The following is a 22,988-nucleotide window of genomic DNA, read 5'->3' as shown; positions in this document are numbered from 1 at the left end:
ATCAGCAGTGGCGGACGTCACCGCGGAATTCCCACCGGCGTGCGGGAATTCCGTGGCGGATGTCCGCCATTGTGCGTGGTATGCACGGATACGGAATTCCGTCGAGGAATTCGCAGTTCCGCGGCGTTCCTCGGAATTTCGCGGGGAATTCCGTGCGGACGTCCGCCATTGCGTTGACTCCCACGGACGTCCGTGCGGAATTCCCGTTTATTGAATTAAATGTTTTTTTAATTTCTATAAATACAACTCGTTGAACTTCATTTCATTCGCACCACTTGTATTAACAAGTTTCTCTCTCTAAATTTCATTTATATATCCGTAATGGCCGGTAGTGGTAGTGGTGGTGATGGGCATTATGAACACATGATTTAACTGATTCACGCACGTGTGCGGGAGGCCGCGGAGAGGGAGGAACAAGCGGCCTCTATGCCGGCGGTGCCTCGACCCATCCATTGTCGCAGTATAGTACCCCGAGACCACCTCGCTGCCCACCATAGATTGTACGCGGATTACTTTGCACCGGAGCCACGGTTTGGGGAGAACCTATTCCGGCGACGGTTTAGGATGCATCGTCCGCTCTTTCTGCGTATCGTGGGCGCTTTGGAGCGTCGATACGGGTATTTCAGGGTGCGGGAGGATGCGGCTGGTAAACCCAACCACACGCCGATTCAGAAGTGCACTGTCGCAATCAGGCAGCTGGCATACGGAGGCGCGGCCGATATGTTCGATGAGTACCTCTACATCGGCGAGACGACTGCCCGAGAGTTGTTAGGGTTTTGTATACTAGAAATCACCTTTCGAGTGATTGGATACTGTAAAACTCTAATGGTTATTTTCCAATAAATGCAACAGATTATTTTTGTCATAATGTTGTTATGTTTTACATTTAATGGTTGTTTATTGCATATTTAAATGTATGAGCAAACGTAACAAAGTCTAAGTCGTTGTTTTAGTAGACCGGTTGTGGGCGTCGTCCAATTTAAGGTAACACGGTCAGTTCTAAACAAAGAAAAATAAGAATTTCACAACCTAGATAGGCCTAGACTACCTATCGCGAAAGGTTGCAATGTCAGTCCGATTATTTCTAAACCTTATTGAAATAAGATGACGTTGGTGTGGTATAGCACTGAATGGATCTAACAGCAAGACGAGTCTTTATGCTATCTACTGAAAGACGAGGTCTTGAGAATTAATTTCTTAATCAATGTACGTTAGCATTGAGCATACGATATTGAGTATCCACTACTTTGACTTACCAAAGGTGCGTGTTTTTCGTAACCCAACGATCCAGGTATATTGGGTAGTGGTGATCATTATCTAGAGGTGCTAGGATTGCTATTATGTTGAAACGTGCGCGAGGAGAGTCTCGTTTGATAACATCCACAAGAGGAGCTCGAAACGAGGTTTTATTATTCGGAACCTAGCTAGTTGGAGTTTGATTACTCTATGAATAATAAATAAGAGTTTCTTGCTAAGTCCACTCTTGGAATTCGAAATATGTTAATTAATTAAGTCTATAGCAGACATTAATTAATTAATGGATGTTTCCATCTTAAGCGCGAGAAATAAATCAAATACAATTAAAGGAAACCCGGAATACTTGTAATTTCGGATTTGGAAGACAGTGCAATATTACTTCTGTAGTGGCTGCTCGTAATATTCCAATATAAGCTTATATTAAATTGTGGGTTCAATTTGATTAGTAAAAAGCTAATTGGGTGAGGTCTGTTCCAGATTCTTCCTTAGATCCCTGACTGGGCCCAATATGTGACTTATATAAATAGGAGAATAAAGGAGACAGAAAACACAACAATTATTTTACAAAAATTTTCGTCCCCCCCATCTTGAGAGAGTTTTCGAAAATTGTGCTCCCTCCGTGAGCTGAGTTCTGTCTTCCATTATTCGAGTCCTAGTACGTTGGTGAGATTCGCACACACAAATATCAGCGTATAGTCCGGGACACCAGTCAGAAGATCCGAGGTCTTGTATTGAAGATCTTCACGTGGAGACGGAGCAAGCCATCATCGATTCTTGATTGAATCAACGAGGTAAATTGGCTAATTCCGTAATAAGCATGTTTTAGGAATTTTATGTGCCAAAGCATGTTTTAATTCAAGTTATGAGCATGATACATGTGATAATTACGCGAATAGATTTTGTCTAAATAATCAGCTAAATAGATCAAATTCATGTGATCCGTTTTGAACGCACGCTTCCGCTGCCAGCCCCTTCAAGAGTGCCTGAAGTATTTTTGTCAGGGCGTTATGGAGATATTCGGGGATAGGTATCTTCGGAAGCCTACCCCCGAAGATTGTCAGGCTTTGTTGGATATACACCGGAATCAATACAGGTTTCCGGGGATGTTAGGCAACATAGATTGTATGCACTGGAAATGGAAGAACTGCCCCGCTGCCTGGAAAGGGATGTACACTACTGGTTTCAAGTCCAAGAATCCTATGATGATCCTTGAGGTGGTAGCTGACTACCGGTTGTGGATTTGACATGCCTATTTTGGAGTAGTAGGGTCGAACAATGACATCAACGTCCTCCAGTCGTCGCCCCTTTTTTAACGACCAGTGCATGGGCGTCGGTCCGGCCGTCAACTTTATCGCCAACGGCAACCAGCACAACATGGGCTATTATTTGGCGGATGAGATATACCCTATGTGGCCTGTCTTTGTGAAGACGATCAGATGTCTAACGTGGCCACGGCGTGGCCACTAGTAATGTACGCATGGGGATACCCCATGACGAAGTCGATCGAGTCCGTGCATTTGCCGACATGCGCCAAAAACAAGCCCATGTTCGACTCCAAAACGATATTATTGAAGAAGTATGGCAGCGGAGGGGTCGTCGTTGATGTAGTTTTAAATTATTGAAATGTATTTTTTTTAATTTGGTGAAATTTACTTTTCTTTTTTCAATGGAATTTTTTTCCCTATTTGAGTCGAAATTTTAATTTCGTTAATTATTTAATTCCGGAAATTGTTTAATTTGTGAATTTGTGATTTTTTTATTGTGGGAAGTCCGTCGGGAATTTTGCGGGAATTCCGCCACTGTGCAGTGGGAAGTCTGTATGACGTGGCAGTGCAGTGGGAAGTCCGTATGACGTGGCATGAGGTGTTTTTGGGAATTCCGCGGGGAATTCCGCCGGGAGCTCCGCGCCATTGCTGAGAGCACCCACAACCGTGCTCTTGCCAACGAGCACGGTTGTGGGCCTGAAGCCACTATTTCTGCCTGCTCTTAGGCAAGAGCACAACACTCACAACTGTGCTCTTCCGCTAGGACGAGTAAAAGTGTCCCACAATTCTATTATTTAATTTAAAAAAAACATTTCCATAATATTAAAATTCATTAAAAAACTGAAATAATATTACAAATTACAAATAAAATAAAAAAGACATAATTAAAATCCTAAAAAATAAAAATTACATAATTAAAATTCTAAAAATTAAAAATTACATAATTAAAATACTAAAAATTAAAAATTACATAATTAAAGCTAAAAATATCCCTGTGGAAGACTATTCATCCGGCGGCACTACCCCAATTGTTTTTGGAGGCCCAATATCATGCCTCATGCGATCGAAGTTGCGAGGGGGTCATAGTTGACCTATCGGCCATATTGAGTTGGGCCAAAATCGCCCACAACGAGTTGGTGGGGGGTAGAGGTGGCGCATAGGGCACGGGACCGGGAGCGGGTTCAGGAGCATTGCCGGATGGAGTCACGGCGCGATGGCGGTTGGCCGCCGCCTTCTTCCTTCGTTGCGGTCGGCGTTGGGAACCGCTCGGGCCGGCGTCGGGACTACCCAAGTTAGCTCCGGCGAGTTGGCTAACCACGTCTTCGGAGCCGGTGACGGATAGGGATATCGACCTTAACCGTTTGGAGGAGCCGCTAGAGAAGGATGTTACGCCTCCCCTATACTTCGGATGCGACCGCGTCTCCTGCCAAATGTTGAGGTACTTGAACGCCTTGTAGTTCATGGATTGGTAGGTCGACATGGCGGAACTGATGATGTCGACCTCGCTCCGGCCGCTCCTCGCCGACCGCTCTTCCTGGAGGTAATACCCCTGGAACTTTTGGATTTCTTCGTTGGCTCTGTAGATGGCGTTGCGCACCATACTCTCGCTGCACTCGATTGTTTCCTCCGGCCTGTTTTCATTGTACTAGTGACAAATGCGCCACCAAAAGTGATCGCCGGATTGGTTCGTGCCAACCTCCGGATCTTCGGAGATTGACAAGAACGCCTTGAACAATTGCTCTATCTTCGCCGGAGTGTACGGTGTGCGGACACCGCGAGTAGGATGAGTCGGAGTTTGGGAGGGGGCGGTCGACCTCGCTCTAGGTTTGGGTGTCCACCCGTATAGCCCTTCGGGGGCATCTTGGTCATTGATCGGGTACGGCAGGTAGCCACCTGGAACGCCCGAACTTTGGGTTTGAGGAGGGGCCGAATATTCTGTTTCCGAACTAGGAAACGGTTGTGAACCGAACCAATCGGGGTTCCAACCGTGGGAGCCCGGAGGGTGATCGCCTTGGCCGGACATTGTTATGTTGTATGAGTGGAAGAAAGATTGAGAATGGAGATGAGAGAATGTAGATGAGAGAATATAGATGAGAAAGGAAATGAGAGAATGTAGATGAGAATTGTGTAGTGTGGTGTGAAAGTGAGGGTATTTATAGATGAAAATGTGTATTTTTGGGGAAAAAAATTTAAAAAATCAAAAGTGGGTAGAAAAGGGTAGAAAACGGATATATTTTTTTTGGGAAGTGGGAAAATATTTTTTTTTAAAAAAATTTAAAACTGATTAAAAAAAATTCAAATGCAACGGCTATGTCGCTGGCACGGACGTGTTCGATGCATCGAGCAGCACCGTCCCAGCGGTGCGAGCATAGCGACGGACGACGTCTTCCGTACTGCTGGCACGGACGGACGGATGCCGTCCGTCCACCGTTGCAGATGCTGTGATGATCTAACTGATCTAACTTAAATCTGATCTAACTTAAATCATTGATCACGTAAATACGTACTAATTCTACCGCAGCAAGAAACAGTAATTGAATTGAAACGTCGCCGTTAGAGCGCAGCACCCCGGGATCGTTTTAACCCCAAAACCCTAAACCTTATTCACAATCTCCCAACTGCTGAGATTCTATCACGAGCAATGTTCTCTCCTCCAGCGAAGAAATCAGGCTTAAGTGCTCGTAAAAATGTGTTTGATCGGAGAGATGAAGTTTCCACGCCGCTCGCCGATAACCGGAGGCCGTTGCTCGACAGCCCCACCGTCGTCAATCGCCCGGCCACGGGCACCCCTGCCCCTTGGACCTCTCGCCTTTCCGTTCTGGCCAGGTAATTCAACTGTTTCTGTTGTTAGAAATGATGCCTTGCTAGTGTCGCTTGTTGTGGATGTCATTAGTTTACAACTTCAGAGCTGTGTGACCTAACTATAACTCAAAATAATTAGATACTCTATCTTTGTATTGTATTTGCGCTGTGCTATAATGCTGATGGGACCAGTATATTTTCTCAAGCATGGGAACGATTTAACTCAGTGTTCACATTTATTACCCAGTTTAAGACAGCAAGAAGAGCTTCAGATCTCTGTACAATCTAAAATTGCTGTTGGCCTGATTCCTTACAGCATTCACCTTATAAAATTACTTCTTTTTATATTTAAAACATTTTCCAATGTGACTTGGTGGGTCTATGTGGATTTACTCATTATGCTCTACTCCTTTATCTTTTCTCCATACTTCTTAGTTTAAACTGGATGTTTGTTAGAAACGCAAGGCTGGAGTGTGGACTTGGAAATTTTATTAGAGCATCGTTAACGCCATGGGCCGGGCCGCAAATCGCGAGTCCCGGCCCGAGGGGGGGGGGGGGTTGCGGCCTGGGCCGGTCCCGGGGCCGCATTTGCGGCCTGGGAACGGTCAGGGGTCCTGCCCGGGCTCGCGTTAGATGGTTCGGGACGGGACGGAGCTGCAATTTTTGCCAAAAATTGGAAGAGGAAGAAGAGGGAGAGGGAGATGGGTGACGGAGCCCAATTTTCTGATTTCTTTTGCATTTGGAAGAGGAAGAAGAGGGAGGGGGAGAGGAAGAAGAGGGGCGGCAGATCCAATTTTTAATTGTTTTTGTATTTTTTTGCATTTTTTTATGTTATAATTTTTAGTTTTTTTGTATTTTTTGCATTTTTTATGTTATAATTTTTAGTTTTTTTGCATTTGTATTTTTTGTTCTAGGATTTGTAATTTCTTTTTTCGAATGAACAATTTATTTTCCCGGTTTGAATTGTTCAACGTATTGCATTTACGAGTCAAATGGGTTGAAGTTGTGAATAGTGTCAATTATTAGTTGCGGCCCGGGTCGTGGCCTGCATGGTTAGAGGAGTTGGGGCCTGGGACTCAAATTTGGGGGAATGCTGACGTGGAGGGGACTTGGGGCCTGAAACCGGGCCGGGGTTAATGATGCCCTTAGTACCAAAGACTGTTCTCCCTATGTACTCATTTAAGTGGCATATCAAAATTTGGCTTGTCTTTTAATTTTAGATGAAGTAAAATGTATGGAAGCCCGATCTATATATTTTTCTCATTCGCTAGCTGAGGGAACAATAATCTCATGATATTCATTAACTGACTAAATTGACATTGTTATTAATACTCAGAATCCCACCTGCAAAAAGAAGTGACAGGGGAGACGAGACAGACAGTGTCCAGCCTGTCTATGTTGGGGAGTTCCCTCAAGAAGTACGTGATGCTCAAATCATGTCGTCACAGAACCATTTTCCTGGTTTGTCCAGCAAACTTAGTCCCTGAATACATATTGTTATTGATTTATTTCATTTCTATGATATCTAATACTAGCCTTCTGTCAGCTGATACATCCATCTCTGGTGGAATGGACAAGGCTACAACTTTTGCTTGGATTGTCTGTGGAAACAAACTCTTCATATGGAATCACTTAATAGCTTCTGCTTCAAGAAAATGCATCATCCTTGACCTTGATTCTGTCACATCAGAAAATGGAGAGATGGGAAAAGGTTGTTCTCAGAATAATAATTGGCTAGTTTGTCTCGTCAACTGGCACTGCTCAAAGAAAACTGGCAGCAAGGGAACTCAACAGCCTAGTCCTGCTGGAATTGTAATGTGCAATAAGAAGACTCGCACTGTAGTTTTCTGGCCGGATATATATAATGCTAATGTGGTTCCACCACTCTCTTGTGTTGCTTCTTCTGAGTTTGAAGCAACTTATTTACGTCAAAATGGACAATCGAAGTTAAGCAAACAGTGGCAGAATGACAAATTTGGCAACAATTTTGGAAATTTGAGTTCCATCAATTCATTGATTGCTTCAGCTATCCCTTCTGCCACCCACAGCTGCATTGCTCTAGCATGTAGTTCTGATGGTCAAATCTGGAGATTCCTATGCACCCCAACTGGTATCGAGCCCAACCATATTGAGCATGGGATGTCAAGTACATTTTCTCCTGGAGTTGATAGTAGTCAACTTGTGACTAGTAAGGGATACCCTAGGTCGTTGACTTGGCACACTTTTAATCATTCATCAGATGATACTACAAGGCAGTTCCTTCTACTTACTAATCATGAGATACAATGCTTTACATTGAAACTTTCAGCAGAGTTTAATGTATCAGAGCTTTGGTCACATGAAATAATTGGGACCGATGGTGATCTTGGTATCCAGAAGGACCTTGCTGGCCAAAAGAAAATTTGGCCTCTTGATATGGATATTGATGCTGATGGCAAAGTAATCACTGTTCTCGTTGCTATATTCTGCAAGGATCGGGTCACCAGTTCGAGCTACACTGAGTACTCTCTACTGACCATGCAATATAAGTCTGGTGTTGATATTACGAAGCCGCTAGGTGAAATAGTATTGGAGAAAAAAGCACCTATCCAAGTGATTGTACCTAAAGCAAGAGTAGAGGATGAGGATTTTTTGTTCTTCATGAGACTAAAGGTAGGTGGCAAGCCAGCTGGCTCTGCTATTATACTTTCAGGCGATGGTACTGCAACGGTCTCCCATTACTGGAGGAGCTCAACCAAACTCTATCAGTTTGACCTGCCTCATGATGCAGGAAAAGTTCTTGATGCTTCGGTTTTTCCTTCCTTGGATGACAGTGAAGATGGAGCGTGGGTAGTACTCACAGAGAAAGCTGGAGTTTGGGCAATACCTGAGAGGGCAGTTATACTTGGTGGTGTTGAACCACCTGAAAGAAGCCTGTCACGTAAAGGCAGTTCCAATGCTCAATCTTTGCAGGATGAGAGAAGAAACTTTCCTGTTCCTGGTAATATTGCACCAAGAAGAGCTAGTTCAGAAGTTTGGGATGCAGGTGACAGGCAAAGGCCAGGCTTAACAGGAGTTTCCCGCCGAAGCCCACAAGATGAGGAATCAGAAGGTTTACTAAGTCAACTTTTCCACGAGTTTCTGTTATCTGGGCACGTTGATGGTGTACTTGACAAACTGAAAAATTCAAGGGCATTTGAAAGAGGGTGGAACGAATGTATTTACCAGGATAAGTAAATCAATTGTTGACACACTAGCTAAACATTGGACAACAACTAGAGGCCCTGAGATTGCTTTATCTCTTGCGTCAGCACAGCTTGTTGAGAAGCAACAAAAGCTCCAAAAGTTTCTTCAGTTCCTTGCATTATCCAAGTGCCATGAAGAATTGTGTTCCAGGCAAAGTATGAATAATTTTTCCAATTAAAATATTTTCTGGTTCTTTTTGCGTTTGATATTGCTCTTGTCACTCAGTGCTGCTGCCATTGAATTGTCTCCGATTTTCTAATAATTTCAACTTATCAAATTGTCTATGCCAGGAGAATCTATGCAGATTATCATGGAACATGGAGAAAAGCTTGCTGGCATGATCCAAATGAGAGAACTGCAGAATACTATTAGCCATGAGAGTACATCTGGACTTGGATCCTCTTATAGTTCAGATACCCATACTTCTGGAGCTCTTTGGGATCTTATCCAGTTGGTTGGTCAGAGAGCCCGCCGAAACACAGTTCTTTTGATGGATAGGGACAACGCTGAAGTTTTCTATAGCAAGGTTTCGGATCTTGAGGAGGTATTTCATTGCTTAGAGAGGCAGCTAGAGTATATTATCAGCGAAGATATGCCGGCACCTGTTCAGTTTTGCAGAGTTTGTGAACTCTCAAGTGCTTGCGTGATGTTATTCCATGCAGCCTTTCAATATAAGAGTGAATATCACTTGTGGTACCCTCCTCCTGAAGGGTTGACGCCATGGTACTCCAAAACTGTTGTATGGAATGGGCTATGGAGTGTTGCATCATTCATGCTTCTGTTGCTCAATGAAGCAAACCGCCTTGATGGTTCTGAAAAGTTTGATTTCTACTCAAACCTTGAACTACTTTCTGAAGTATTACTTGAGTCGTATTCCAATGCTATCACAGCAAAAGCTGAACGAAAGGAAGATCCTAGGACTCTATTGGAAGAATACTGGACACGCAGAGATGCCCTTCTTGATGCCCTCTACAAGCAAGTGAAGAGTTTCGTGGAAGCCAAACTGAAGGTTATATTTATTCCCCCTCTTTACTTTCTATGCAGTAGCCCTGTTACATATGTATAAAAGTTCTACAGCTAGTAAGAGTTTGACCTATATGCAGGAGGATTTTGTCAATTGCTATAATGTTTGGTAATAAATTTGTGACTAAAGGCCTATTTTGGACTTAACATATTGCGATTTTTTTATTTTAGTCCAAAGCATTATCTTTTGAATTTTTCGGCCCCTCACAAATAAAAACAGGTCACATTTGGTCCATTTTGGACGGTTTCGTAAAAAATTTGACGGAAACCCTAAACCCAAACCTCCCTCACCACCTCCGCCACGGCGTCCACCTTCCATCATCCCTCAGCCTCACCCACCGTCGTCACCGTCTCATCCCTCAGCCTCACCCCTTCCTACATCATCTCCCTCACCACCTCCGCCACGGCGTCCACCTTCCTCGCCTCGCTCAACTCAGCAATCAATCCCCCGTAGACGCCTTCCGGTGTTGCCGCAGCCACGATTTGAGAGGAGGTGGTGGAACTACTGCAGGGGGAGGCAGCCGTAGCGGAGGGTGCCTGGACGACGGCGAGGGGGAGGGGGAGGTGGTCGATGGAGGGGTCGAGGGAGAGGGAGAGGAGGTGAGACGACGAATTGACTGATTTTCGAAAGAGTCAGAAATAGGTAATTGCAGGTGCCGCAATCGGGGGTGTATCCGATCGATTTCATCTCCGGCAAAATTAGCGACGACGCCTTCCGGAGTTGCCGCAGCCACGATTTGAGAGGAGGAGGTGGAACTGTGGCGAGGGAGGCAGCCGTAGCGTAGGGTGCCTGGACGACGGCGAGGGCGAGGGCGAGGGGGAGGTGGTCGGTGGAGGGGTCGGGGGTGAGGGAGAGGGAGAGGAGGCGAGACGACGACTTGACGGTGAGCAGCAGCGGCAGAACACCGGGAGTCGGAAGCCGGCATGTTTCCGTCAAATTTTTTACGGAACCGTCCAAAATGGACCAAATGTGACTCGCTTTTATTTGTGAGGGACCGAATAATTCAAAAGATAATGTTTTGGACCAAAATCCAAAAATCGCAATATGTTAAGGACCAAAATGGGCCTTTAGTCTAAATCTGTTGATTATTGAAGTACTCCACAGTTTCATTACACGAAAGTGTTCATGATGAGATTTAACATTTAGACAGAGTATCGTGCTCTGCAACTCAGACTTGCTTGATATTATCACACCTTGAGAGTACAGAGAAAATGAATCTCATCCTTGATCATTCACCTTTTTACGTTACAGGACTCAGCTGAAGAAAACAAAGAGCAGCATAATGATACTCTAATGACACTTTCTTCAAAGTTATTATCAATTGCAAAAAGACATGAGGCCTATCGAACTGTGTGGAGTATATGCTGTGACCTTGATGATTCTGAACTCCTCCAAAATCTCATGGTATGAATCTGAAGCACCTCTAGTATTGGTACTGCTGCAGTGCAGCAACAATTCTTGCATTATCAAAAGATTGGTTGAACTAGTCACGAATGTTTTTCCATTGATGTGTATAAATTTTTGGTTTGTCATATCATCATGCAGTGGCACGTTGGGTATTTTTTCAGGCATTTAAATATCTTCTCAATCATCTTCTCTCCCGTGATTTTCATCTAAATTAATTTTCTCTTTTGTAGCATGAAAGCATGGGGCCTAAGGGTGGTTTCAGTTGCTTTGTCTTCAAACAATTATATGAAAGCAAACAACTTTCAAAGCTTATGAGACTGGGTGAGGAGTTTCCAGATGAGTTAGCTACATTTCTGAAGCTTCATCCTGATCTTCTGTGGCTTCATGAAGTGTTTCTTCATCAATTTTCCTCAGCTTCTGAGACTTTGCATGCATTATCTCTTTCTAAGGATGATAGCTCAGTTTCCATTATGAAGGGTACTGAAGCAACTGGCTCAAGGCGTCAATTAAGTTTGGCAAGTAGAAAGCATTTTCTGAATCTTGCAAAAATATCGGCAATGGCAGGTACATTTTACAGTATTTATTTGTACTTCTCTCCAGTGAGATGAATCATCATTTTGTTGCCTAAAATTTTGCCACTAGACGGTATCCTTTGACAGATTAACACCCTTAAAAATGTTCTTAGTGTGGGATTTCTAGGAATTGAAACCGGAGTCATAAATTTAGTAGAGTGGTTTCTGTTTGGCACCACTTTCTGTAATTGTTTTCATGTACCTGAAATTTTGATGTTTGAAAATTTTTAGCAAGAGATGTGGGCTATGAGCTGAAGGTCAGGCGGATTGATGCAGATCTAAACATTCTACAGCTACAGGTATGCTAGTAACCATACTCTTTTAATAAATTTTTTACCCTTCTGAGGCTACCTTTGAGATAGTTCCTCGACGATAAAACTGACAAATAGAATCTGTCATTGGAATAATACTACTGTCTCTCTTACAGGAAAAGATATTGACGCTACTACCTGATGAAGAAAAGCAATCAATTGGTGAAAAACTTCTTCCTCCTATAGATCTCATTGAGTTGTGTCTTAGAATTCAACATCCAGAGCCGTCATTGCGAGCCTTTGATCTTTTCTTATGGACCAGTGCCTCATTTCTTAGAAATAATACTAGCCTATTAGAAGACTGCTGGAGGAATGCCGCAAATCAAGACAATTGGGGAGAACTCTATCAAAGGTCCATAACTGAGGGATGGAGCGATGAGAGGACAATTGAGGTACTTAAGAAAACCGTTCTTTTTCAAGCCTCCAGCAAGTGTTATGGACCTGATGCAGAAACTTTTGATGGAATTGGATTTAACGAAGTTCTCCCCCTGAGGCTAGAAAGTCCCAACGACCCAGATTCCAAGTACGCGAATTCATCTGTCGAAGCTGTCCTGATGCAGCACAAGGACTATCCAGAAGCCGGCAAGCTGATGCTGTTCGCATTGATGGTTGGGAGCGAGTGGGATGCTTCTAACGCTCCCCCATCTGTGATGGACTGCGAAGGATCTTCCCCAACAGAGTGAAACAGTATTACTATAGATGAATTGTTAGGTTTCTGTAGTTTGAATCAGTTAGTCTCTTTCACCGTGATAAGGGCGCTTCACTTGATTCATTACCGATATTCGACATACTGCATTAAATGAAAAATTAAATGGTTGCAGGTTTCAGAAATTCATTAAAGTGGATTTTCAAGATTATGTATTCAAAGTTGTTTCTTGAAATGTAGAGCTTTGCCAATTGTCTATTGGTTTACTAGTTGCTCACTTACTCTGTTCAGTTTCACAGTGTGTGGTGTGAGAGGGAGAGAGAGGTTATACTTAATTAATACTCTCTCCGTCTCACAAAGATTGTCTCATTTTGACCGGACACAGGTTTTAAGAAATATAATTAAAAGTGAGTTGAAAAAGTTAGTGGAATGTGAGTCCTATTTTTATATATTAGTTTTATAATAAAATGTGAGTATGAATGAGTTAATGGAATATGAGGTCCATTATAAAAATTATTAAAAAGTGAAATGGGACAAATTTGTGGGACGGATGAAAATGGAAAAATGAGACAATATTTGTGGGACGGAGGGATGGAAAAATGGGACAATATCTGTGGGACGGAGGGAGTGTATCATATATGTTCCCAAGTGTCCAGTGTCTGATTGTAGGGTGTGAAATATGTGTGTATAGTGTGTGTTTGACAGATGCTGAATTGGATAGATTTGGGATTCTTGAGTGCCAGGTGGCGAAATGAAGGCCTCGGCTTCACTTGGGAAAAATCTGGCAGGAAATCTTGATCCCAAAAACTGACCAATTGGGTCATGCTGATGTGTAGATTTTGTGATCCAAAATGTCATCTCATTTCTCCATATAACCATCTCTCTACAATAGCTCCTCCATCACAATTTCACAACAACCAACTAATTTGAAAAGCAGAGGCAAAAATGGCAACTTCAGCAATCCAACAATCTGCGTTTGCCGGTCAGGCAGCCCTCAAGCCACAGAATGAGCTTGCCCGCAAGGTCGGCAACGTCGGCGGCGGCCGCTTCACCATGAGGCGTACCGTCAGGAGCGCCCCCCAAAGTATCTGGTAATTGATTGTTAATTTGTTTTGTTATAGTTGTACTAGTAGTAGTATATCGAACCACTAACGTTTTGGTCTTGATTGATAACACAGGTACGGACCGGACAGGCCCAAATACTTGGGCCCATTCTCGGAGCAGACCCCCTCGTACCTCACTGGGGAATTCCCCGGTGACTACGGGTGGGACACGGCCGGGCTCTCGGCCGATCCCGAGACCTTTGCTAGGAACCGGGAGCTAGAAGTGATCCACTCGCGCTGGGCCATGCTTGGCGCATTGGGTTGCGTCTTCCCGGAACTCCTCTCCAAGAATGGAGTTAAGTTCGGAGAAGCAGTCTGGTTCAAGGCCGGGTCCCAAATCTTCTCCGAGGGGGGGCTTGACTACTTGGGGAACCCTAACTTGATCCACGCACAGAGCATCCTGGCTATCTGGGCCAGCCAGGTCGTCCTTATGGGCTTAATTGAGGGATACAGAGTCGGAGGAGGCCCACTCGGGGAAGGCCTTGATAAGGTCTACCCCGGTGGGGCCTTCGACCCGTTGGGCCTAGCCGATGACCCAGAGGCCTTTGCTGAACTAAAGGTGAAGGAGCTCAAGAATGGAAGATTGGCCATGTTTTCCATGTTCGGATTCTTTGTTCAAGCCATTGTGACCGGAAAAGGCCCAATTGAGAACCTCTATGATCATGTGGCTGATCCAGTTGCCAACAATGCTTGGGCCTTTGCCACTAACTTTGTCCCTGGCAAATGAGCACACTTGTGTTGTAAACTGTGGAGCATGTGTTGTACCTTTAATAAAATGAGTGAATATGTTTTATGGTCTTAAATTTCTTGCCTTTAGTTTAAGTGTGTAAAAAATAACAGTAGCACATAAGAGGCCAATATGAACTTAATCCACACACAATGCATTCGTATAGAATACTTACATTACAACAATAGCATCTAATGAATTTTGAATAGGCTAGCTAATCCACATGAATTTGTTAAAACAAATGAGAGTTGTAAAGGTTTACGAATGTTAGTATTATACTCCGACAACACAAGAAAAGCATATAGAAGGAAGTGTTGCAGCAGAAACTATGAGTCACTCATCCTATTTGAAAATTTCCTCTATATTAAAAGTTGAACCAAATTGACAGTAAAATGGAATCCTAATTCCTATATGTGACCCTAGTACATCATGAACACACAGCCACAAGCTAGGTTAGGGTTTAGGGTTTACTGGGAGCATTCAACTACCAACTGTATGGTTATAATTACACATACGAACAATCAACTCCAAAATATATCAAAACAACTGCATTATGCCGAATATCAATACATTTTTTACATGCTTCAAATGAAAGCAGGTAAAAGGAATTACTCATATGTCTCTGTATTAATCTAGATTCTTTCAATTAAATCTTGATTGTGCATCTTAAAAACAAATACAGTAAAAAAAAAACATAACTTTCTAGTGACATACTTACTATGCAACCTTTTTGTTAGTTAGACAAATAAATACAAATTTAAAGGTTATGCTACATAGAAATAGTATTACAAATATGGTTGTGTAGCATGTCACTAGAAAAATTGTATTGCAAGGGTGTTTTAGACAAAGAAAAAGTTCAAAAAGTGTGAAAATCATTATAGTAATATTTACATCAAATTTTAGGAATACAATTTCATACTATAAAATACTCCCTAAACTCAACGAGAAAATCGCATTTCTAGGCTAGTTTGTCTTTAAAATAACGAAAATGTACCCATTTTGTTATCTATTCCACATATGGAAAAACGCCAATGCCAATTGCGTGTATATAAGTAAAAACGCCAATGGTAATGGCGTGTCTTTAAGTAAAGACGCCAGCGTGGATGGCGTTTTATACTGTCTTCGTATTTCACCTGTATTTTCTCCAAATACAGTTTAAATAAAACACGCCACTCAAGTTGGCGTGTTTAAATGAAAAACGCTTCTAAGGTTGGCGTGTTTAGGAAATAAGAAACGCCGAAACGAATTGCGTCTTTTGGTAAAGACGCCATCGAGGTTGGCGTGTTATAATTAGAGAGTAAAGACGCCAACACGAGTGGCGTGTTTACACAGAATCATATAGCAGCCTCATCCAGATCGCGAATAAACGCCAACCACACACTTCGCGAAAACTCATCCAAAGCAGCGCCCCTCTCGTCGCGATTTTGCCCTCCTCTCCGTGATTTCGCCGTCCATTCATCAAGCGGTGCTTGTTTTCCCCAAATTCGTATATTTTTTTCGGTTAGTGTGCTTATCTTTTACATTATTAGAGTAATTGTTGGATAGTTAGCTAGGGTTTGTAATGGGTTGTGAATTGAGTTGAAATTGATGTTGCATTGTTAGGGTTTAAGTGAATTTGTGTATTGTTGAGATAGTTGAGATATTGCTGTTTAGCTAGAGTTTAAATTTGATTAAAAACCTAAACCTTAGGGTTGTTATGGCTTAAAAAGTGGGCAAATTGATTTGGTTTATGTGGTTTTTGGTTTATTTGGGTTTTATTTGGCTTATAAACCTAAAACCCTAGTGACAAATTATTGATGTATATTGTTTAGTTTGAATTGTTTAATTATTATTAAGCATATTGACTTGTTTGAATAGCATTATTGTGGATTAATAGTTGAGATGTTGGTGTTTAGTTAGGGTATAAATTATTGAAATTGTTTAGGTTGATGTATGTTGTTTAGTTAAAATTGTTAATGTTTTGTAGTTAAATTGATGTATGTTGTTTAGTTAATTGATAAATTGATGTAGTTAAATTGATGTATGTTGTTTAGTTAATTGATGAATTGACGTAGGTGAATTGATATTTGTTGTTTAGTTAAAATTGTTAATGTTTTGAATTGTGAATGTTGTGTAGGTAAACTATGACATCATCTTCAAGTGCTCGCCGAAGACTCTTATGTGGTCCTGAGGACCCCTCCGTATTATATCTGCAGAGACAACACGTCTCTAATAACATATGGGCAGGAGTGCCATCAGAAGATGTACGCTGCAGAAGGTACGAAGGAATCATTTGGGATGTTCCCATACATCCGCGTGTTTTGGCTGTAATTGACGAGATGGAGTTTGGCGGGATGTTGAGGTGTGGTCAACCGAAAGACATTGACCACCATCTTATCACCACATTAATTGAACGATGGAGACCAGAGACTCACACGTTTCACTTTCCAGTAATACGCCAACTGTGTTGGCGTTTATTACGTAATACGCTAACTAGGTTGGCGTGTTTTATTTAAACTGTATTTGGAGAAAATACGGGTGAAATACGAAGACAGTATAAAACGCCATCCACGCTGGCGTCTTTACTTAAAGACACGCCATTACCATTGACGTTTTTACTTATATACACACCATTAGCATTGACGGTTTTTTCTCATATATGAAATAGATAACAAAATGGGTACATTTTCGTTATTTTAAAAGCAAACTAGCCTACAAATGCAATTTTCTCTAAACTCAACTGTGAACAAAACCCCTAGCTCCGTCTCTCTCTCTCTTCTTGCTTCGGTTTGCCCCTTTCGCCAGTCCCTCCATCCATCAATGCGCCACCGTATTTTATGGCAGTCCTCTCCTCCGCCGCATTAGTGATTCATGAACTCTCTCGCCGCCGCCACCTCCACCTCCCGCGGTCTTCTTTCTCGCGATGTTAAAACCCCTTAAGCCTCACTTCCCCTATCCGGTTTTACTATCCACCCGCCGTCTCCTCAGCTTCTCCGATTTCCAAAATCATCCCTCTCCAAATCTAGTCCAACTAGTCTGTGAAATACTATCCAATCCGCGTATCCCATGGCGCGGTAGCTCCGAGCTGAAATCCCTCACACCCAAGCTCAAACCTTTCCACGTCGCTCGAATCATTGAAACCCACGCCAGCACCGATTCTGTTTTGCAGTTTTTTTATTGGCTTTCTAAGTGGCATTTTTACAGTCATGATATGTGCTGTTATATGTCCATGTTGAATAAGCTTGTTAAAGATCAGAATTTTGCGCCTGCTGACCATGTGAGGATTCTTATGATTAAAGCTTGTCGAGACGAGGGGGAAATTAGAAGGGTTGTTGATTTCTTGAATGGTATTGCTAGTAAAGGCCTTTCTTATAGTCTATATAGTTTTAATTCTCTTTTGATTCAATTGGGGAAATTTAATATGCTTGTTGCAGCTCTAAATGTGTATAAGGAGATTTTGGCTAGTGGGATCAACCCCAGTTTGTTAACTTTGAATACCATCATCAATATTCTATGTAAGAAGGGGAAGGTGAAGGAGGCTAAGATTATCTTGTCTCAGCTATATCAGTTTGAAATGTTTCCTGACGTGTTCACTTATACGTCGTTAATTCTAGGGCACTGTAGGAACAGAAATCTGGATAAAGCGTTTGTTGTTTTTGATCAGATGGTAAAGAAAGGGATTGATCCCAATGCAGTGACGTATAGTACTCTTATTAATGGCTTATGCAATGATGGAAGGGTTGATGAGGCTTTGTGTATGATCGAGGAGATGATTGAGAATCACATCAGACCTACAGTTTACACTTACACTCTTCCTATCACAGCATTGCTTGAAGATGGGCGTGTAGATGAGGTGGTTTCTCTTGTTGCAAGCATGAGAGAGAGGGGTACTGTACCCAATGTGCTGACATACACGGCCCTTATCAGTGGATTGGCAAAATCTAACCAACTTGAGGTAGCAAAAGGGCTGTACCACAAGATGGTGAGAGATGGATTGGTTCCTACCACAGTCACTTATAATGCTCTGATACATGAACTGTGTGTAAGAGGAAATGTCGATGCTGCTTTTAAAATCTTTCAGTGGATGGAACGTCACGGTCATTTGGACAAAACAGAAACATATAATGCTATGATCAATGGTTTCTGTGTGATAAAAAATGTTGAACGGGGAATGACTCTATTTCGTGAAATGCTGCTGGGTCCCCCTCCCAATACGATCACGTATAACACGCTAATCAAAGGATACATTGGATGCGGTTATCTAGATAATGCCAGTAGGTTGATGGAGGTGATGAAGGAAAATGGATGTAAACCTGACCAGTATACATATGCGGAACTCATTAATGGGTTTTGCAAAGGAGATCGGCTTGATGTTGCTTCTGCATTATTTGAGGAAATGATGCAGGAAGGTCTGAGCCCAAATTTGGTGAACTATGCGACTCTAATTAATGGTCTCTGCAAGAAAGGGAAAGTTGAAGATGCATTAGTTTTGCTCAAGAGGATGAAGGAGGGTGGTTGCCATCCTAATATACAGACCTATAATGCTGTTCTTAATGGTCTATCTAAGCTTTATAGGCTGTCTGAAGCAGAGAAACTATGCAATGACATGGCAGAAGATGGTCTGCTTCCCAATGTGATTACATATACAACTCTAATTGATGGTCTTTGCAAGGATGGGGGGTTAGATCTGGCATTCAAGGTTCTCCGTGAAATGGAGAGAAAGAATTGCTTGCCAAACTTGTATACCTACAGTGCATTGATCGATGGTCTTTGCCGGGAAGGCCGCGTGGATGAGGCAGAGATCTTGCTTGAAGAGGTGATGACAAAAAAAATATATCCAGATGTGGTCACATATACCTCATTGATCGATGGCTTTGTATCTGTAGGTAGACTAGATCATGCATTTTCTCTGCTTCATCGGATGATAAATGCAGGTCGCACCCCAAACTACAGGACCTACAGTGTGTTGCTCAAAGGGATACAGAGGGAGAGCCAGACAGTTGCTGAAAAAATCACAGCGCAACATGAAACTGTTCCTGGTCATATTTTCGATGAAAGAGAAGTTACAGTTGATACCTTTTGCAATCTACTAGTTAGGATGTCCGAGATTGGCTGTGAACCTTCTATTGATACATTTTCCATCTTAATTGATGGTCTCTGTCATGGTGGCAGAAGCCACGAGGCAGATCAGCTGGTGAAATTTATGAAGGAGAAAGAGCAGGCTCCTAATGAGGCTATATATTGCTCTCTCCTCAAAGCTTATTGCAAGAATTTGAGAGTAGACACTGCTCTGGAGACACTTAATCTGCTTAACCGTAGGGGTTCCAACCTCCCTTTATCAGTTTATGCAGATCTTATATCAGCTCTCTGTTCAAGACAACGGACAAAAGAGGCTGAAACGGTGTTCAACGGCATGCTTGAGAAACAATGGAATGGTGATGAGATTGTTTGGACTGTCTTGATTGACCGCCTACTAAAGGGCGGGGAATCACAATTATGCTTGAATTTTCTTCATGCAATGAACTCAAAGAATGTCCTTATTAGCAACCAGACACATCAAATGCTAGCGAGGGAGATGTCTAATACCGACAAATCTATCTCAGAGAACCAACTTTCTGATGGATTGCAAGTCCTAGGAGACCAAAACCCAGGATAATATTTCATGGTTGATATAGTGAAAACATTTTTTTTCATGGGAAATACATTCTTATTTGATAGCCCTTATCTTTTCTCAACAAGGGTGGGTTTTCTGCAGCATCTCGTGGAAGGATATTAAGCTGCAAATTACTATCAAATAAGTGGTGAGGTAATTATGTTATTCTATTAAAATATTTCTGTCAGCTCCTTTTCCGTGTTCTAGTATAGCAGCTTCAGCAACACAAGTTTCATAATTTCATTGCAGTAATCTTGTTGTTTTAGTATCTGTTTGTTTTTTGGCTTCTTTAGGGCTCCAAATGTCATATATGCCATACATTGCTCACAGGATACTATGGAGTTGCCCGATTCTTGGGATCTCACTGATCAATTTTTCTTTCTAAAAAAGAGAGATATGACTTGGTTGCTCGGTTAACCAATAATTTCAGGTAATATATTGTCCTTACATTTGCTTTTGTATTTGAATGTTTAACTAAATTTTTTGGTAATGATAAAACATTTATAAGTAGCCATTATAAAAACGAAGTAATAGCACAATTTGCTGCTTTGCCTCTTAGAAGTGCTTTTAATTGTCGAACTCTACTATTTGAGCAAAAGGTTACATCATATTAGGCAAGGATAAAGAAAATGCCAACCATCTAATGTCATAAACGTGTCACTTAATAATTGGGTGCAATATCATTGGATGCATGAGATTTGCCTCAGATCATATACTCCACCACTTGGATACAATCTAATGTACCCCATTGATGCTTGTGTGCACGTGTATTTACTGATTTGATGATTAATATGCACACAGTAAAAGATTTTTAACTTGTTTAGATATACCAATTAACTGTCACTTATATGCAAAGATTGAAAGTTTGGTTGGTTGGGTGACAAATGAAATTGGGTTTAATGCTATTTCAGGACAATAACTTGGATCTTGTTTTTTCAAAACTAGGGTGTTCGTGTGCGTACTGAATCCTGAATCTATCTTGTGGACTTGATGGCAAAATTTTGGTATTTCAGAATTACTCAAAGCCTGTAACATTTGGCAGCTATTGTCATCACTTGTTAACTGTCTATGCATACGACGTGGTGCTAATGGATGTCGAACCAGACGTTTCTCATCCAGGCTCTTGCATACAGCTTGGATGTACAGTATGTATAGTTTTAGAGCCATGTCTACATATTCATGACTGCAAATTGCGACCAGTTGAATCAACTCATAATAGGAAAAACTTCAATGGCTTCCCTAACTCATTGGATTTTCGCTATACAATTCTTTGGGACTCATGTTTGGTTGACTTTTGCACCCCTTGTATTCTCTAGAGCTCACATTAGTTTTAGCATGTAAATTTGAATGATTCTTTTGTGAAGCAGGTGGGAATTTTGAAATTCACGTTGCTTCTACATTCTTGTTAGGCACATTTAGCCACTTGCAAATAATTGGCTGATCTCTGTATCTCTCTGAGTTTTTCTTTCAGATCTTCTCATCAAGGCAAAGATAGCATGGCAGAAAATGTTTGCCATGTCTTGTTTCTTTGTTCGATTTCTGTGTTACATTCAATATGTTTGTACACAAGCAGGCAGCCACATTTTGTTTCAATGGATCAACTAAGCAAAGGGGGCTAAAATTCAAGATAAAGAATCGAATTGCGAATTGTGATATGTTTCAAAGTTATTATACAAATTATTCTACCAACCTATTAAATTAATCAAAATCATCATTGATGACTCAGGATAACAACAAGAATGGAACCATCAATGATGGCGTGATTAGAATGCTCAAAACAAGCCGACACACAACCTCATATTCCAATAAACATATCCCTCCAACTACTATGTACATTCCCATTTGGCCTCTTCCCCTCAACATTTAGCCATACCTTCAACTCCTTTTCCCTCCACCAACTTCTCTCCCTCTCTCTAGATTATTTCACTACTCTCTCGAGCATTTCCTTCTTGGACTTTACTGCGCAGTCGCCCAATTCCCCCCTTCATTTCGTCACACTGGAATCAATCAAGAGGCTGATTGATAACCTCCAAAACCAGTAGCAAAAACAATAAAACCCCTCTCTTATTATATATACACTATCATACACAAACACACACCATGCAAGAGAGAGAGAAACAGGGAGAATGGGGAGGCAACACAAGGATCCAGCAATAGTTGGTTCATCAATAGTGCTACTTCAAGAAAGGTTTAAGCAGCTGCAGAGATTGAAGGAGATGAGAGAAGAGACACAGAATCTCAAACTAATGCCTCAAGAAACCAATCTTCGCCGTGACCTTTCAGTCACGAGATTTTCAACGTTGTCTTCAAACAACGCTGCTTGTCAAGACCCTCTAGCACTTGGGCTCAACTCTTCCTCCCATAGTCATCACACGCCACATTTCCGACACCAACAAACTGTTAGAGGGCCTCACAGTTTCTTTGAAATTTCTGATGTTGATACCTCTCTTCGTCTCTAGAAATCCATGATATGTATACGCATATTTATGCTTAATGTGAGATCACATTCTTTTCCTGTTTCCTTTTACGCTTGTCTATCTTCTTGAGCCTTTCTTTTCTCTATGTAAGAAAAAGTTGATACAATAAAGAGAAGCTAGTTTCTGAGGTACATAGGAGGCAAGAAACACAGCTAAAACATACACCTTATCAAGCTAAGATCAAGCATCGGGCAAAAAAACATGTTGAGAGGGGTTGTCCAAAATCCGTAAACTTAGATCGGTATGTGCTAGAATCGGTTAAGTCAGTCCCTTTTGCTAGAAACAAGAGTTCATTTTCTTTTCGTGGTTGTAAAGACAATGTAATAAAAGAAATTATGAGAAATGAAGGTAAAAAAAGTTGTGTTTGATGCTGTTGATATGACAGTAGAGAGATGACAAAATAGTAGGAGTAGGAGAGTAGGTGGTGGTTTTGAAAAAATGAAAAATGGCGACGCTTTATTAACATATAAATGGAGTACATTGTTTTTATATACTCCTAGTAATTCAAATTGATGGAATAAATGCACCATTTTTCACATG

The 22,988-nt window shown here is 41.8% G+C and overlaps 3 protein-coding genes across 15 annotated transcripts; all 3 read left to right on the top strand.

Moving 5' to 3' along the window:
• The first annotated feature begins 5,063 nt into the window (after nucleotides 1-5,063).
• Nucleotides 5,064-12,775, top strand: LOC121742019 (nuclear pore complex protein NUP133-like). The gene is given in 9 exon segments (XM_042135030.1): nucleotides 5,064-5,348; nucleotides 6,661-6,785; nucleotides 6,871-8,503; nucleotides 8,505-8,704; nucleotides 8,840-9,558; nucleotides 10,825-10,977; nucleotides 11,211-11,544; nucleotides 11,784-11,851; nucleotides 11,980-12,775. Coding segments are annotated over 9 exon segments (3,984 nt in total). The 5' UTR covers nucleotides 5,064-5,163; the 3' UTR covers nucleotides 12,547-12,775.
• Nucleotides 12,776-13,394: 619 nt separating this feature from the next.
• On the top strand, nucleotides 13,395-14,415 carry LOC121811415 (chlorophyll a-b binding protein 37, chloroplastic). Its single transcript, XM_042212272.1, has 2 exons — nucleotides 13,395-13,600; nucleotides 13,688-14,415. The coding sequence occupies exons 1-2, from the start codon at nucleotides 13,455-13,457 to the stop codon at nucleotides 14,337-14,339; spliced, it is 798 nt and encodes a 265-aa protein (XP_042068206.1). The 5' UTR covers nucleotides 13,395-13,454; the 3' UTR covers nucleotides 14,340-14,415.
• Nucleotides 14,416-17,071: 2,656 nt separating this feature from the next.
• LOC121741934 (pentatricopeptide repeat-containing protein At1g63080, mitochondrial-like) lies at nucleotides 17,072-22,939 on the top strand. 13 transcript variants are annotated; one of them, XM_042134917.1, is made up of 4 exons: nucleotides 17,072-17,665; nucleotides 17,753-20,124; nucleotides 20,265-20,401; nucleotides 20,917-22,939. In XM_042134917.1, exons 1-2 carry the CDS (start codon nucleotides 17,242-17,244, stop codon nucleotides 19,972-19,974), a joined length of 2,646 nt encoding a protein of 881 aa, XP_041990851.1. In that variant the 5' UTR covers nucleotides 17,072-17,241; the 3' UTR covers nucleotides 19,975-20,124; nucleotides 20,265-20,401; nucleotides 20,917-22,939. The 13 variants fall into 13 exon arrangements, with proteins under 13 accessions (XP_041990851.1, XP_041990847.1, XP_041990848.1 ...); XM_042134913.1 differs by having other exon boundaries at nucleotides 17,072-19,983; nucleotides 20,074-20,119; XM_042134914.1 differs by having other exon boundaries at nucleotides 17,072-19,983; nucleotides 20,074-20,124; nucleotides 20,302-20,401.
• The last annotated feature ends 49 nt before the right edge of the window (nucleotides 22,940-22,988 follow it).

This window comes from Salvia splendens, chromosome 7 (assembly GCF_004379255.2).
Source record: "Salvia splendens isolate huo1 chromosome 7, SspV2, whole genome shotgun sequence".
In the NCBI taxonomy this organism is placed as follows: Eukaryota; Viridiplantae; Streptophyta; class Magnoliopsida; order Lamiales; family Lamiaceae; genus Salvia; species Salvia splendens.
This window is presented reverse-complemented; position numbering and strand designations above follow the sequence as displayed.

Coding starts and splice junctions, on each gene's coding strand:
- LOC121811415 (XM_042212272.1), top strand. CDS start 13,455: ATGGCAACTTCAGCAATCCAACAATCTGCGTTTGCCGGTCAGGCAGCC. Junction 13,601..13,687: donor AGCGCCCCCCAAAGTATCTG/GTAATTGATTGT, acceptor TTGATAACACAG/GTACGGACCGGACAGGCCCA.
- LOC121741934 (XM_042134913.1), top strand. CDS start 17,242: ATGTTAAAACCCCTTAAGCCTCACTTCCCCTATCCGGTTTTACTATCC.